Genomic DNA, 18104 nt, shown 5'->3' with positions numbered 1-18104 from the left:
CTCTTCGCCAGGCTGAACAGCCCTGACTCTTTCAGCCCTCTCTCCACAGCAGAAGTGCTTCAACCCTCTGATCACCTTTGTGGCCTCCTTTGGATTTACTCCAACAGGTCTGTATCTTTCCTGTACTGGGGGCTCCAGAGCTGGGTGCACTGCAGGGGGGGGTCTCACCAGAGCAGAGCAGAGGGGCAGAACCCCCTGCCTTGATCTGCTGCCCACGGTGCTGGGAATACAGCCCAGGACATGTTTGGCTTTCTGGGCTGGAAGTGCACATTGACAGGTTGTGTTAAGCTTCTCATCCACCAACACTTCCAATCCATCTTTTGATCCATGCTTTTGTGCTTGGGATTGCCCTGATCCAGGGTCAGGACCTTTTAACAACCAGGTTTTATTTGTCTTGAGGAACCCCCAAGTTATCTAAAAGATCCTCAACCAGACCTCCCAACTCCAAAGCCACAAAGGCAGAGGCTGCCTCTCAGCTGTGATGAAGGGAGACCTCTCTTGGCCATCCAGAACCAAAGATACATGGCTGTGGATTTCAGATTTTCCAGCAGGGACAGCACCTGTTTCTCATCTTACAAATGGACTAAGGAAAAGGCCATTTTAAATTGATGGCTTTTCCTGGCCACATTCACTTTCTGTATAAGGGATATGAACCATGCATGGTTAGCACCAACAGGACCATGCATTAAAGCAAAAGCCATTTCCAAATGAAAATGTGGAAATTTGATGATTGAACCACAACATTCTAGTTTAGAGGCTGCACCATATGGATATGGCCTCCACAGTGTTCAGCTGCCTATCTGTCCTCCCCTAAGGAAGAACTTAAATTTTATTCCAGCTATAAAAAAACAGACTCTAGCATTCAAAACCCCCAATAAAAGTAATGGAATAAAATTTTATTTACATTGTTGGGGTTGGAACTAGGCGATCTTTAAGGTCCCTTCCAACCCAAGCCTTTCTGTTAATCTATTAATTGTTTTGCAGATAAACACAGCCAGAAGAAGACACACTGTGTATCCTGGACAATTTAGCAATTTACTGCAGGAAGTTTAGGAGAACTGATTTACCATGGTCCTAAAATAAATAGAGTATAATACAACCACTGCCTCTGAAGTGAACTTACAGCTAGATATTGTGGTGTGAGTCCTCCAAGACCTGTGAGGTTTCCCCAAGTGGCAGTATTGAGCTGTTGCATCTGCTGAGCCAACTGCTGCTGCAAACGCCGCTGCTCCTTGTCCTTTTGGGTGTCAGCAAACTTCACCACGATTGGCGAAGAGCAGCCCTGTGGTTGGATAGATCAGGAAAGAGAGAAGGGTTAAATCACACCAGGTCATGCTCACCTCGTGAGCTCAGCCATGTCCTGTAGGGCCACTGGCACCGGCACAACCAGATCGTTCACCCTTTCTTTGTGACTGGCACGTGTAGGACTGCAAGAACTAAGGTTTTCAGGTTCTTACGAAAAGAGGCTATGGAGAAATTATTGATTCCCCCGCTCTTTTTATAAAGCACCTTTCCTCAGGCTCTCTTTTCCTTCTAGCTATCAAAATTGCTGCCAGAGACAGCAAAGTGTACCAGTCCTCTTTAATTAAGCTTCACAGCTGATGAGATGGACGTGATGCTTTGTCTGCAGTCTGTTTTCGAGGCAGCGCCAAAGGGAGAGGTGTCCAACCTCCGTGCTGCCAGGGACCACACAGCCAACAGCGCCCTGCCACCACGGTCTGGCTGTGCCATCAGGCTCAGTGCAGCTGGTGTGTGCACCCTGAAGAGCCTGGGAGCAGCAGATTTACCTCAGCACCCATTTACATCAGCGAGGCACTGGCCCTGCTCACACCAAGGACCCCCGGTCAGTTCACCCACCTGCGGTCCGCTCCTGGGCACGCTTTGTATCAAGCACCCTTGAGATGTGAACAAAGGGCAGGATGCAGACCAAAAGGGACTAGTTCTGGTGATAGCAGCCCATTCCTGATTGACACCACTTCTTCTATTGCTTCTATCAGCTTCTTGTTACATGGTATGGCAAGGCTGTAAGATGCCTTAGGGAATAGGGAAGCTGTAAGAAAGAGCTAGAGGTCTGGTCTGCAGCCTATTCCTCACCCTTGGGAGGGCTGAGGGACCCTTGGGAAGAAGCTGGAGGACACAGACCAAATGGACTTTTGAGGTAAACTGAATTTCCCTTGGACTTCGAATTGGGCACTCCTGGGCAAAGACACTGAGACAATGAGATGTGATTATGAAAGATGTCTCTGTTGATTTCTCTCTGTTTTTTTCTCTGCTATGAGATGTTTCACATTTTAACCTTTCAAGTCTTAATTTTTTTCAGATCAAGTAAGCAAGCTATATACTGCAATGATTCAGTTCTTCAAATTAATTCAAGCATTTTATGAGTCATCAAATCTGTCAATCCATTTCATACTGACTTTCAACTTCACAGCATCCAATGAATAACTTCCCTTGCCATGCTTTGTTATACTAATTTCTTGTCTAACTTCAATGTGAACACAATGACAGGAGTGATAAGTGACTCAAGTCCAAGAAACACAGCAGTGCTTTAGCCAAAGTGTATAGCGTAGGATGCAGAGCAGGGCTCCACTTCACCTACTCTTCCCACGGCTGCTCTCACAACATTGTGAACATCTTCAGAAACATCTTCAGATGTTCAGGAAACATCTTCCTCAATTAATTACAAAAAGCAGCCATGTACCTTTTCTCTGAAAAACCTCACACCAGGACAAGTGATAAAAAATATTCCAAATCATCAGATAAAATGATGAAATAAACGGCAATAATTATTATTATTATAATAATAACAATAATAATAATAAATGATCTCATATAAAGATTCCCCATCAATGCTGTTCCTTTAAAATTATCTTAGAAAATCATCGCTTTTGGTATATTATTCCACCTCCAATTCTTTTCCTGTGTGTTTCATTGTAAAAATGTCTTTTAGTGTTTCTGTGAGATAGAAAGGAGATCCATAACACTCCAGCAATCAAATAAAGATTATGAAGGAGTCGGCTTGTTACACAATTACCTCTCTCTAGTGATTTTTATACTAATATTAAAAATAAGATCATTTAGAAAAAAAAGAAGAAAGAAAAAGGAGCCAGGGGGTAGACAATGTGAGAGAGATTTTTCTGGTTTTGCTAATAAAAAAAAAGCAAGCTGTTTCTATCTTATATGAGGTACAAGTAACATTATTGGCAACACTGGGCTAAGAACAACTGGAAATTACTGCCTTCTGACTGGATGTACAGGAGAATCAAGTATATTTACAAAGAAATAGAAATGAGTATCAAAGGAAGAAATATTATATGGTTATTTTGGTTTTCAGTTTGGTAGTTCAGCATTCAACATTACAGCTGACATATTTATGAATGCTTAAATGTCAGTAAATTGTATAAAAACAATATCTCTGCAATTTATGAATCTATAATTCATTTTTTCACTGTATGCTCTATATTTCATCGCTTCATCATTTTCAAGAAAGCAAACATTCTGAAGACTGAGATTATATCTAGCAAGTGGCTCTATATGAGAAAAGGATTGTTATTGTTGTATCAAATTTATTCCATGATAACAAATTAGTGTTTTCTACTGGTGCTGCATTTGAATGACTTAAACAAACAAACAGAAAAGAAATAGAAGAGCAAACACTTTAGAGCAGCAATTACATTTTAAAAATCAGTTGATTTCACCAAGTCAGTAAGTCAGGAGGAAAGAGCAGTAAGAGAATGCATTATTCTATGAGATGTGTTCATCTGGACTTAACAACCCCATTGTTCTTTCTTAGCCCTCTTTGAAAATTCATCTTGGTCAATGATATGTGCTAAGGAACTGAAAATAATAAAAAAGGAAAAAAATCTGTAGTAATCGGGTTGAAATGCAATTGTGTACTGCATATCTTCCCCTAAGCCCACTTTTGTTTGCAAAATAGTATGAAACCAAAGTGTCCAAGATGTCTGTTTCAGGCTGAGGTTTGACATGTAACACTAGTCAACCCAATTTAACTTTTCACTAGAAGAGTATTGGCAAAAGTGAGCAAATTTTTTTTTTTTTTTTTTGCCTACAGGGTGATTCTTGTTTTATGCACTTCTATTTCCTAGCTTGAGGGGAAGCTTCCAGCACAAACACAAGGTGCATCTCCCTTCCTCATTCAATGGCTTCATATTTCCATGCCACTCAGTGCCATTTTCTTCCCAACAGCTGGTGCTGCCTTCATATTTTCCTGTTGTCAGGTTGAGTCCCTCCTCCACAGAGAGGGAGGGTGCATGGCTTCTTTCCAAGATGGGCCTCAGCCTAAGCCCAATTGATGCAATGACCCAGATGTTCAAAGGGAAAAATATTTGGAATTGCCTTGCCAATTTGGGGATGTCATTGATGATGTCTCTGAAAGTCTTGAGAAGGATTTTGAAACAAGAGTAACTATTCTACAGAACTAATCACATTAAGAGCATTCTGTCAAAATGCAGCCCCTTTTGGAGTGCTGCATACAACAGAGGACTGGGAGAATTTGTCTGGGAGGTGTTATGTCTTTATTTTACCGTCTTCGGAAGTAGAGCTGTGTAAAATTCATTTTGCTAGATGGAAAAATGCATTAAAACACGTGGAAAATATAGGTAAAACACAGTATTACCAATAAACATTTTCTTTTTACTTGGACTCAAACCCAGCAAACATATAGGTCTGAATTAATGGTGCAGTGCACGGCAGACAAATTACTACAGGTATTATTGCAGAGACTTAAAGTGGCAGTTTTTTCACAATATACTATCAGACTGCATAGACTGTATAACAGCAGCTTTCTAGTAAAGATAATTTCATTTGTTCTCATCTCATTGGCAGATTCTCAACTAAAACTGTATACCCAGGGTCTAAAAATGCATTGCACTGAAAAGAAAACACATTGATTATAAAAGAAGCTCAACCAAATTCAAACGTGATGTTTGGGAAGACAACAGCTTTGCAATGCTGATATCATTACTTGTACTATACAGGAAACAGTTAGTGACATTTTCATGCACTGGCTTGAATTTTATCTTCTCCTCCTCCTTGTCCTCTGTCCACCCTCCCACCCCTGGTGTCCCCCCTTGGCTCGTTACACAAAGCAGCTCAACGACATGACGCAATAATGATTGTTTAGCACCCAGCATGCTTTGGGAGACTAGAGCATTGCAAAGGAAAATCACTGAGAGAAAAAAAAATAAAATTGAAAGGTCCTGGTGGAAAAAGAAATAAATAAAAAAAAAAAGAAACAAGTGCACATAACATCAATGCCACCTCTGAGAAAAATCATCACTACACGAAGATACAGTATACATAATACAGTATAACATGCACTCTCCAATGATAAGCTAGAAGATCCAGAGTAAGTAAAGATTTCATACTTGTGCGGTTTTTTGTGCAAAATTCTGAAAGACCATGACAAAAATCACAGACTGAAAAAAGTTTTGAGATTGCCAGACAAGCTGTGGCATTCAATAACCACTCCAATGACCAGATCGTTAGCCAGCAGCTGAAGTCACGTTGAGTGAACTGGTTTAAAGTTTTGAGCTGCTCATCATGATAAAATATGAAGCCATAGAGGCAGTTTGGAAGGGAATGAAGAGTGTTGCTTGTGAGGGGCCAGCCACGATGGTGCTCTGCAGGAAGTGCCACACTCTGATATGCTCTGTCATCATTAGCATTTTTATTGGCTACATGAAGAAGGCAAAATAATATTAACTTAAAAAGAGATTATATTTGCAGAAAAACACATGCACTAGTAACTCAGTGTGGCCATGTTAAATCTCTTGAGCTTTTTCTCAGAGCAGTGCAAACCACGACACTTAGAAATCTATTTAAAAGAAACTAAGATTTTTCTTAGGGGGAATGCGTGTTAAAAATAGAGGTAATTTACTCATCAGAGATACTTTGAGTACGACTAAGGAGTGATATTCACAGCATTTTTATTTTCTGCTGAATGCCACTGAAAACAGGATTGAGAGCTGTGTTTGGATACCACACAGCAGCCTTATTGTGCTCTTTTAGGTGATTGAGAAAAATAAAGCTTCACAAAGACAGGTAGAGTGAGCTGGTAAAAAATTTAAATCTGTGATTGTCATGTGTCTGATCTGATCCAGGAGAGCATGGCTTTACCATTCGCAATCATTTGCACAAAGAAAACAAAGAAAGGGCAAATGATACAGTACTGTACCTCCATGGTCTGAGACTGGTGCATGGCTTTGATTGCATTCTGTGCCATTGCCCTTGTAGAAAATGTGACAAACGCACAGCCTGTGGGAACAAGGGGACAGGGAGCAGGAAAGACAAAAAACAACAAGACAAAAGGGTTGGACGCTTGTTAAACCAACACAGTCTACGAGAACGGCCACAAGACGACACTGTTCTCAGTAGTACATAAAAATAAACAACTTCTCTAGTTTATTTATTGACAGTGCTGACTTGCTAATCTGACCATAGATGAAAGAAAAAAAATTAGGTGGAGATGGGTGACAAGAAGGGGCTTTATTGAATTTTTTATTTGCTTTGTTTTGTTTTTCGTTTTTTAAATTTGTTTGTTCTGTTTTGTTACTGTTTTTGTTCTTTAGCCACAGGGTTTGAAATAAATAAGGCTTTTATGTAGCCTTTGGATTGCATAGTTAAATCTATTCAGACCATGCATTAACAATTGCTTGCTCTAGCTTTTGTGTAGGTAAACTGTGGATAGTGAATAAATGTCGGCATCACTGACAGCTGAACTGAGAATTTAATAAAGGGGTCCATAACATCACAAATTACTGTGATGCACCAAGAAGTATCATACAAATAAGAATGAGAAAAACACCACTGTGTATTCTGTGACTATTTGTGAAAAGACTCAGACAAAATTCAGTAATGTAGGTGGAATCTCAACATTTAAGAAAATAACATTTAAAAAATAAAAATCCTTATGGTATTTGTTTCTCCGAGTTCTAGGTACAAGTATAATTCTTTGATCCATGAAAGCTACTGCCAGCTTGAACAATTCTGAAGCTATGTGCATGAATAACTGAAAAAATAACTTTTTTTTTCATTCTTCAGCCTTTAAAATCATAGTGAAAAGCCAGTAGGCTAATGCCTGGGCTATTTTTCCACCCTTTTACTATTGTCAGCCATACCTGCACTGGGCATGGTGCAGGTCAACGTTTTCAGTGCATGACTCACTGCCCTTTTGGCTAATAAAAACATTGCCTCCTGAGATTTACATTTTATTCTTCATGCACCCTTGGGCATCTTAAAGAAAAAGACTGTGAAATTAATGCAGATTCAGGCTGATTTTGTAATAATACCATGGCACACTAAAAGCTTAGCTAAAGCAACACAGACTTATTTCACTTGTGATCTCTAATGACTTTAAAAGTGCATTGATTTTCAGCTCCCTTAGCCTTGCACAGTTTGAACTTAGGTTTCAGAGAATAATTTAGTGTTCCACTCAATTTCCTCAAAACATTATTATTATTACTACTTAAAAGATTTCCAAATGAAGCAGATCTAAGCACTGAGAGGCTAAAGCATATTGTCATTTTAGAGCTAATGCATGAAAGCTACATTCTGGCATCAAAAATACAATATTGTTGCCCCTGTGGCCAATGGGCAAAATAAACCATTTTGCAATCCAGCAAGCAACAGATTGTTTGGTTTATGCAAATCAATTTGGGGCATAGAATACCTTTTCTTTTTAGCTCTGTGTGTACCTGGTAAGATTATCAAGTCAAGACTGTATTCACATTTTAATCAAACAACAGTAAGAGAAAGCAATGCCTGATCATTACCCAAAAGCACTACATCTAGTCATGAAAATAAAGTCAATGCATTTTTGCATCATGCGGTATTTTTTTCTCTCTTTAGTGTAAAGGCCCTTGATTCAAAATAACCTAAGCTGGCTTATGTAGCTCTGACTGAAAGATGAGCATCATAAATTCAGAAATAAATATTTTTTTACCCAAACCTCACCACAGCATTGTGACTTTCTGTATTTCTTAGGTAACAAAACAGCTCATGATGTCTCACTACTCTTTAGCCACACTACATAATGCTATACTAGTCTTGTTCAGCAACATATTTCTGTCAAAGAATATGATGTAACAAACCAGCTTTTTGTACAGCAATCTAGACAAAATGTGCAGTAGAAGGGTAAATAATCTACAGTACTTTTCCTATATTCCATATTGCTGCTGTGCACTAAAATTAAAGAGGCCCAAATTTACCATCAGTCTCAAAGTAATCTCTCTTAATACCATTTCTGTTATTAGCATTATTCTTTTCTTGTCTTGCAAATTCAGTGGGGGACGAGCACAAATAGAGATATACTGGAGGGCAGGCAAGGAACCCCATGCAGAGCCTTGAATAATATTGTTGATAATGGTCAAGAAACTGCTTCATTCACTTCTTTGGTTCTCACTGTCCAGGAGTGTGTACTATAGCGACAATTACTGAATGAAGGTTTCAAATACATGAGAAGCATGTAAAATGTCAACAAAAATCAGTAAGACACAGTTTATGCATTTATCACAATTTCTCCCCAGCAGTTCTGCTGTAACTTACTGAGAGATGTTGCAATTAGCAGGTCTCAAAAGAAATGTGAATCAGCAGAGAAATAAGGCTGCATTCCTCTCAAGATAAGCAGACTGCCCCTTCCCTCCCTTAAGCTTTCTCCCTGTTTAACCACAGGGCTCAGCTGCTGGGTGCTTTCAGTGCCCAGCACCACTGCAAAGCCTTCCTCCTCACTCCTCAGCCCAAAACCATTTGCATGGGTCTCGTTGCCTTTGTCATGGAGCAAAAGGACCTTTGTAGCAGATCTCTGTACCAATTTGAAAGAAACTTGTTCTTTGGGCAAGGGGAATGCCTGATGAATGAGGTTATGCAGCTTGAATATGAGCATTTGGAAGCAGCATTCCACAGAGAGGATGGGGCTGCATTTTAATTAGGGTTTGCCAGCCAGAGGCTACAAGGTTAAGTCCCCTTGTTATCTCCATTCAGCAGGCTATTTCCCACCGATAGACAGTGGCCATTTCCACAGTAAATTTCCAATTTACCTCAATAATATGGCCAAAATTCAGTAGACAATGTTATTTCTAAATTATTTCAGACTTTAAGAGGTTGCCATCAAGTGCCCCAGTTAAACATTTGTTAATTTAACCATTCTTCCAGACATTCACATTCAGGGTTATTTTTCAGCTACCAAACCTGAACACTTCACACACAACATTTGTACATTTATTATGTGTGCATATATATTTTATTGTGAATGGAATATGGGATCATATATATTTTATTATGTGTGAACTGTGGACGCCTTTCCTTCATGACCAGATTGCCACACTGGATGGTAGCTTAGCCTATGTCATAGGATTTGGTCTGTTTAACTCAATCACTTTGCATTTATATTTTAGATGTTCAGAAAAAGCTGTTCTGAAATGCTTGTATTTACTGTCATGGTCAATGGCAGGACCTTGATTGTCCTCTGTGGGGCACATATGCATTGAAGGAAGATGGTTTAGTTGAGCATCTAGAATTTAATCAGAAGTTGGTGTCCAAGGACACTGGATTTCATTTTTTAATGTTTCTGAAGGGTTGGGAAAAGCCTTTCCAGCACTCTCTCCCTCACTGTGTCACATGGGTGCAGGTGGTCTTCTGGGAACACACTGCCAGCTTTAGGACCGTAAATCACAATTAGAAGAGGACAGGACTAATCAGATTTCATGCCTTGTGGTGCAAGGAAACAAGAAAGATTTCCATGGCCTCTTACCTCATCCTATGAAACATGGCATTGATTGGCGTGCCACGGAACGAGGTCTTCCCAACCCACAGCTACGAGCAAACTATTTCTGTTCTACCCCACCAAGTCCTGATATTCAATTATTCCCTTCTTACTGGACCTGTGGAGCTCTCTGGGAGGGAAAATATGGAGAGGGGGATATTTCTATAGCTAATGGCTTGAAATAACTTCAGTTTGTACAACCAGCTACCTAGCTACACCAAAAAATAGATTGTTTTGTAAAAACAGCCAACCTACAGGAACCTTGCACTTATTTATCAGCTCTGGTTTCAAAATGTCAGGAATCACTGACAGAAGGAAAAGAGGAGGGAGAGAGAAGATCTAACAATTTTAGCAGCTTCTCCAAGGCTGCCTTCTCACCCCCTACAGCAGATAAATGAGTGACTGGGAAAGGGCTGCTGGAAATAATTTCCTTCTGCAGGTGGAATTGGAGTAAGGCGCCCAGCCCTGGCATGAGAGAAATTTTTGAGCCCATTATCACATCTGCCACATTGGCTGAGAGAACATCTAAACTCACAGGGTTACTCCTTACCCCTCTCCCACCACAAACTGAAAGAGAATTCTGAAAAAGCAGTCAAATGTGATAGGCCTCCTCCTTTATCCTGGCCATCCCAAACCTAGGGCTTGCTGCTTGAGTGACTGAGTATTTGAAATATTTTAAAAAGCTCAGCTCTGCCCCATTTCAGCTCCTGCTTCCGGTGATTCTTTTCATCTCAGGTTTTTCTAGAAGTGTTGAGAAACATTCAGTCAGGAGTTCTTGCACAGCCTAACACAACATAACACCTGCAAGCTGCAAGTGAAGGAGAACATTTTTACATATGGGAGCTTCAGGTAAGGTTCATACCTACACAAGAAACATCCCTCATGACACCACCATGGTCTGCCAAAGGTTTTAAAATGAAGCCAAAGGAGATGCAAAATGCAGAGACATTGTTTGGAAGTCTAAAACCAGGGTTTTGACACAGAAGGAGACCCAAGGGATTTTCAAAGCCACCAAGCAAGCACAGTGCTGCGAGTGCTGGCTGAGCAGCTGGTGCTGTAATGGTTGCACCACAGCTTCCCAGTAACCTGTAAACAAGTTTTTCTTCAATTTCTGTAAAGAAACAAAAGTGAAAAGCTGCCAAATACTCCTGCAAGGAGTAGTTGGGATCCTCTGAGATGAAAGCTTCTATTTAAGGAAAAGATAAGGCTTGAATAAAAAGCTATGGAAATTGAAGTGTGATAAAAATAAGCTCTAGTTGGGTTAAAATGTTTCTAGCTGAGATTGCAAAGTAGACTTTTCCTTTTCCTTTCCTGTGCTAATACAGCCCAGTCTGAAGGAAAGAGCATCCTGGAAAACAGCCTTCTAATGAAGACATCACACAAAAATCTGTCTTGGTGGATAAAAAACATTTCATCTGCAAACTAAATTGTACATCAAATTGTTTACCGTAGTGATATCTCGTTGTTAAATATTACCTAAGACACACAATGACAGGTCTGAGACCAAGTGCAACAATTCAGTCTAAAGAAAATAATTTGAAAAAGCCACAGTGAAGCTCTTCAGTTTATGCATAACAGGCACATAAAGGTAACAAGAGGCACATCCTGTAACTGTGTCTCAGCTCTTCAGCTCTACTGATTTGACTATTGACTGGATGACAGGTTGTAGATTTTAAATTTCCTGAAGTTCATGGTTCCCTAGAAGCATTTCTAATTGGACCTTCAATTACCCACCCTGCAAAGTACAGACTTCAGTAAGTGGAATTTACACAAACCCAGAATTAAATGGGTATCAAAGACCATGTTCTTTAACTGTGCCTCAATGATCTTGTTGGAATAAAGCCTCTTGCAAATTATTTCATTTCAGGATTGCCTCTTGGGAGGGATTGCTGCAAAACTGCAGTAATGGAAATCTGAGATGTAGCTACTGGCCAAAGGCCAGCAGAGACATTGGTCAGTTGGATGTGTTGCTTCCCTCCCAGCTGCAAAAGAGTTTCAGCAAGGGAAAACAAAATTAAATGTGCCATAATGATTGGAAAAAATGAAAATGTTACCACACTGCAGCAAAAGGCATAAGGCACAGAGGTGCTTTTGAAGAGCTATCGAAAACACAGCATTTCCATGTCCTTGCTTCCCATCACTTACTGATACACAATTCAGAAGGCAACCCTAATCTAGGGTGTTCCCAGAGCTGGCACTTGGTATTACTTTAGCTCAGAAAGGAGCAGTAAATATCCAGAGGAAAGAAAACCCCAGCATAAAAGTCCCTCACCTATCCTTCCCTGCAATTAATTGTGATGCAAATACTAATTTTCTTTTACTAATTCATCAAGAAAACCCTTGAATCTGAAAGTTCTCAATGGATTTTCAAGAAATTAAATTGCCTCACCATGGTGTATCTCGCTATTCCGTTTCTAACCTGCTCTTAGAGTAAAGAAAGAATGAAAAAAACAATCCCTGTAATCAATGTCTGCAGAACTGTTCACTTGTCCCATGTGCCTGGTGATGTTTTGTTAAAAAATCATACAATTAGGAGCCTAGAAGATGCAGAAAAATGCATTTTGAGCTTTCTCACAATTTTCATGGTATATCCAACTCTCTCTACATGTTATTAGCAGGTTTTTTCAGTGCATGCTATTAACCCAGTTGACTTCTTTCTGGTATCTGATATATAAATCTGCACTTAGCAATACAGCAGAATAATTTGCTATGTGGTGCTCCTGTGATAAGGATAAGAGGATTTTTTTTATCATCATTACGGATGGTAATAATTCCTAGAGTGATACAGAGATATTGATCCATTGATCTAAAAAAAGCATTTTACAAAGGCAGAGGAGCATCACTACCCTTATTTTAAGCAACAGGATAACAGAGATGATGAGTGACCAACTCACCTATGGTCAATACAGCACATCAGTGTCACAGCTACACAGCTACAAATCAAACTTGGGGATTTCTGGCTACTTTTGCACTCCAGCTCTCATTGCCTGGCTGTCTGTGTTGGCATCTGTGGTCATGTAGACATTACATAGTGCAGGGAGTCAGGAGGTCTGAAAGTTTCCTTAAGCCGTTTACAATGATTTAAAATCTTAATCATCTGAGGCAGTTCACTTCTACTTCTTCATGATAATGAAGCTTAGCACATGATATCACAATCATGAATTTTTGTAAAGCATATTTAGCTCTTCAGAAAAAGTGCTGGATTAAACAACCCTGCAGGCTGAATCCTTCTCTCTGAATAATGAATATTGTACAGGAAATGGCAAGCTTCTTTAGATAGTCCCATGAACCCTGCTCAAGAGGCAGCCAGTCTCCGTGGCTGTTGGGTCCCTGGGTTCTTTATCTCTACAGCCAACAGGGTATTTTTATTTTTTAATACCTTTCACAGCTAGGAATTACTTGCTGCCAGCCAGCTAATTTCACAGGGACTATCCCAGAGCCTTTGGAAGGCAATGCCTTATGGTTGCTGCCTATTCTTGTAGCTGATTGAAATATAGCAAATTACAGGCATAAACAATGGTTATTTCTTTGATGCAGGAGTGAGTAATGATGGGGGAAAACATGACTCAGCCAAAAAAAATTCTCAGTTTCTTTAAAATACACTGCTCCACCACTGGAGCTCTGTATCATTACATTAGCCTCATTTTAGAGCTGAGTTTCAAACAGCTGACAGTAGGAATTTGGAGTGGAAAAGGTGATGGTCCATTATGAGTAGTGACAGCAATGGGTGTGACTTTATTAAAGTTCTGTCAACCCTTGGTTAGGAACTACAATAGAAACCCTTTACCTCAGCACTTACATCACACTCATCACAAAGTGTTACATTGTCCCTTGATGCCACAGGACGGGATTTCTCCTTGCTGCTGGAGCCCATGTGGTACAATACAACCCTAAATCCTGCCTATGAGTTGACAGTAGACTGTTAACCTCCCAGTGGTAAAAGTTGCAGATGTAGTGTAGATGGGCTAAAATAAAAGTCAACCAAAACCTTTTCAGTTTTTAATAAATAAAAAAGCCCAAACCCAGAGTAAACCAAAACTGTTTTACTGAGCCACGTAACCTGGAGCTATTCCTTGCAACTATCTGCTGGTAATACAGATTATTTGCCTAAACCCTTTAAGAAAGCTTGAAAACTGGCATAAATACCAAGGAAGATACTGTTCAAGCTTTTTTCATCTGAGATACCATGAGGTGTACTTGCTAAGAAATTAAAAAGAAATACCAAACAGAGTTTACTGGACCACATTTCCATCTCACTGTTGTGAGCACTGAACTGAGCTCGTGAAGGCTCTGGCATGGCAAGGTTAGGGTTTTCCTCAGACTATTTTTCATTCACCCCTCTGTGTCTGGGAAGGAAGCACATCTGGATGGGTGATGAGAAAATAAATTATGCTTGTGGCAAAGGGAGTTAACATCTTGGAAATGGTAACATGAATTAAAACTCATTAAGGCTTGGAACTCTTTACACAGATTTAGCAGTGTAAATTCTCCCTCCTGAAGCAGTTTTTCACCTTGTGCTTTTTCAGTCAAGCTCCCTCCTCTGCAGATGTCCCTCAGCACTTTTCATTTCAACTGCAATACCAACCATTTTCACAACACTCTGCCTTCTCTCATGGAGTGGTGGTTTTGTGAAGCTGATAAAAATCTGCCTGAAAACCTGGTTGGCGCAGCTGAACCCATTTTGAAGTGTGAACATGGGTGTGTAGAAAGCAATTTGAGTTTAACAAGGCATGAGGCATGAGGGCATGATAGAATATCAGTCGTGATTGTGACCGAAATGAACCCAAGCGGCACAGAGGATGCAGCTCTGCTGTGGTTACTGGTGTGTGACCTACCTGGACTGAGATCTTCAGTCTCCAGCAGGAGAGAACAGCACATTAACTGTACAGCTGTGCTGGCCAGCACACAGCACTGCCCTGCCTGATGCATTGGAGATGTGGCTTAGGAATTTCAGCTCCTGATCGTTGTGAGATTGCTGTTCACAGCAGAACAAAACCACCCCACCAACCTCACTTACTCTGCTGGATTTCATAATTAGCTTTTCTATGCTCCTACTATACTGAGTCTGTTGAATTAAAGCAAGTATGCAGTGGGATTTTTATGGATCCCAGGAAAGATCCATTTCTTTGTTGGGTGATGCTGACAAGTCAATTAAATCTTTTTTTGGGGCTCAAAACATCTGATGTGCAGATCTTGTTATGTCAGCAGTTAATTAGCTCCTTTCCCACTTGTGTCTTCCATCATCCCTTCCTTGTGCTTCTCACACAATGAAATCAGTAAAAATCAGAAATACTTATTTTGCCTCAGTGTTGGGTCTAGAAAGATAATGGCAACACCGCACTCCATCAGTAAACATTCCTTATTGAGCTGCAGGAACCAACTGTAGACCTGTGCCCTAATCTTCCGCAAGGCAAAAGCCTTGATCATGAGGCTTTCCTTGCCTGAAGGGACTGCTGCATCCCAGCCCCAAAAATTTGGGGATCACAAAGCATAAATGTAAGTGCATAATTTTCTTAGGGCTCCCTATTTATTGTAAGAGTGGCTTTTCAACAAGTCCTCTTTGTTCAGAAGTAGTACAGTACATGCTTTCAAGTAGTGCCATGATCTATAGGAATACCTGTACTTCCTTTGCTGAAATTTATAGGTGTTTTACAGAAACTAGAAACCCCCATGCACAAATTGTTGCACAAAATTCTGTGGATCCTATTGCCCACTAGAAACAAGTAGATCCAAAAGTAAAGAAAATAAATCTATACCCATATCTATATGCAAAATGGGTGCTATTATCTTTTTCTGTGCCTTTTGAAAATGTAATAAAATGCATAAACTGTGTACTTTCTATGTATTTGTTTTTCCTATAGATGTGATGTTTTTCACAGCTCCACAATTGAAATTACTTTACTCACTCCCTGTGCCATTAAATGGCTGTGACAGTTTACAACAGCCAGCAGAGAAATGGGACTATCCCTATTTCCTTTTCTACTCAGCAATCCCTGGCACTGATGTTCTGAGAAGGTTCATGCTTTGAGAATAAATTCAAGTCTACATACCATGGACTTAATATGCAGTCTGTATCATCAATATACATTTATCTTTTTTTCAATAGGTTTTCAGAAGGCCTTTCCCTAAAAGGTACTTTTGCACTCAAAAAGGATCACTGGCTTTGAAATCTCCACAGCATTTCATTTCCAAGTTGAGGTTGGCCAGTTGACCACTCTTGATGGTGACGCTTAACAACTCTGCCCTGTTTTTTGGGTTGTGGTAGGGGTGCAAGATTTAAAAACTCTTTTTACAAACTTTTGTCCAGGCAAAGCTCTCAGGTTCAAGCTAACCTCTTTGTTTCTCACTTACAGCAGACCTATGTTTTGCATAGAGTTACAGAAAACACAGGAATGGAGGAGATAGTGCTACAACGAGGGCCAGTTCCCATCACCCTTCATGTCCTCAAGCAGTCATTTACAGTCCTGTCCTTTTTTTTTTTTTTTTTTGGCCTTGTGCTACAAAGCAGAAATGGGGTCAGGGGAGCAACTTTGATTTTGTGAGAGCAGAAAACTGAGGGTGTTTTCTCAGGGTGCAAAGGAACCTTTCCAGCTGACAAACAGGGTGATAACACAAGTTAATATGTTGGCACCGAGACCTTTCTGACACTGGAAATAAAAGGTGATAATTTCAGTCGCTGTGAAAAGTTCATGTGGATACCTTCATCACGTGGGACATATTACAGGGTAACCTCTCGCTGCAGACAGTAGCTCTGCCTACCTTGGCTGTGACATAAAGCTCCCAATTAGCACTTAAGGAAAGAGACTTTACAGGCTGCACACTCACCTCGGCTCAGCCCATCTGGTCCCCGAAGGATTCGGCATTCTTCTATCTGGCCGAACGGAGAAAACATCACCCTGATATCATTCTCATTACACTTCTTCGAAACCATTCCTATGAACAATTTTCTGTCTTCCACAGCTAGAAGATAAGAATAATGAATGAGCAAAGGCCATTTCATCTTTTTGCTGTGATCAATGCTTCATTACCACATCAAACCAAGCTCCAGTCATGTGAGTCTGGCTCTGTAACTGAAGACAAGTCCTAAGGCAAACACTTTATACTTACAACCTCCCTGCCCCCTTCCTTCCCCACCCTAAATATCTCGTTTCTCTCTCTCTCTCTCTCTCTCTCCTTTTTTTTTTTAGTGGTGCTTGCTGTTTATATAACATATTAATTGGCTGTCTTAGTCACTTTGCATACACCTCCCCTTCACGGCTTCTAAAACGAAAATATCCTCTGTTAGAGACACTTTTAAAGATATCTTTGCAGAGATTCTAATTCAGATAAATTCCTTCATCCCCCTCATGTGTGAAAGAAATCATGATGGGGTGAGGGTGAAGAAGGGATTGTGCACGTAATGATACAAACTAATGAAAAATATTCCTGAGAAATGTTTTGAGAGCAGCTGCTGTCTGAGCTTTCAATTTCTGCCAACTGAATGCACAACACTGGATAGCCAGATTTGCAATGACTGCTCTGGAAAAGAATGCATTATTTTTTTCTGCAGTTTTCTTTTAGTGCCACAGCCCTTTGCCCTTCAGGAGGACACAGGATATATTTCAGGACATCACCTGAACACCCTTTGGTGTGTAATGATGCTGAGTTTGCAAAAAAACCACCATGAAAAACGTGCTTTACCTGAATTATTGGTAAAATATTTCCTGCCTGCACTGTCACCAGCACAAGCTGGACTGCTGCAGTAGGATGCACACAGTCCTATTAATCAAACCCAAATTTGCAGGTCTAAAGCTAGGGACTCTTGTCAAAAATGAAAGAGGTCATCAAAACTTAATTCACTCTGGAAAAACTTAAAAATGATAACGCACCCACCCATCTATATTAAACCAAAAATCTAAGTGCTTATTATACAGTACATACACCAGTGCTTTCTTCTTCTCTTGAAATGGCATGTAAATCCAATTCCCTGTTAATGAGCAGACTGTCAGGGTTTGTGGGGAAGCAAAGAGGGAAGGAAAGCTTTACTCCAGAGAGTCTGCAGTGCACTTACTTATTTCTATTATTGTGCAAATTATTTTTGTAATGAAGTATTTTCATTTCTAGGCTTACAAAAAAGAAAAAAAAAAAAAAGAATCCTTCCTTGCTTTCTAACTCTGTCTCCTGTATTAGTATGAGCTTGTCATATGGAAAAAATTGCAGCTGAGGAAGAAGGAATTGTGTCCAATTTTTCTAGGATTTTATTTCTGTTATACTTCAACATTTTCAGTGCATTTAATAATTTCAAGAATAACAGGAAGAGGTTCATGTTTATTGATTATGAGAA

General features: G+C 40.0%; 1 protein-coding gene across 16 annotated transcripts in view; it reads right to left on the bottom strand.

Annotated features, from left to right (window-relative positions):
* CELF2 (CUGBP Elav-like family member 2) overlaps positions 1-18104 on the bottom strand; it is a 545552-nt gene that overhangs the window by 52383 nt on the left and 475065 nt on the right. For all 16 annotated transcript variants that reach the window (XM_064421752.1, XM_064421753.1, XM_064421755.1 and 13 more), the window contains 3 exons: positions 16607-16741; positions 6197-6276; positions 1124-1282 (listed from right to left, as the gene is read on the bottom strand). In XM_064421752.1, the coding sequence (XP_064277822.1) occupies positions 1124-1282; positions 6197-6276; positions 16607-16741 (374 nt within the window). The remainder of the gene's footprint in view (positions 1-1123; positions 1283-6196; positions 6277-16606; positions 16742-18104) is intronic.

Source organism: Passer domesticus, chromosome 5 (genome assembly GCF_036417665.1).
Source record: "Passer domesticus isolate bPasDom1 chromosome 5, bPasDom1.hap1, whole genome shotgun sequence".
In the NCBI taxonomy this organism is placed as follows: domain Eukaryota; kingdom Metazoa; phylum Chordata; class Aves; order Passeriformes; family Passeridae; genus Passer; species Passer domesticus.
This window is presented reverse-complemented; position numbering and strand designations above follow the sequence as displayed.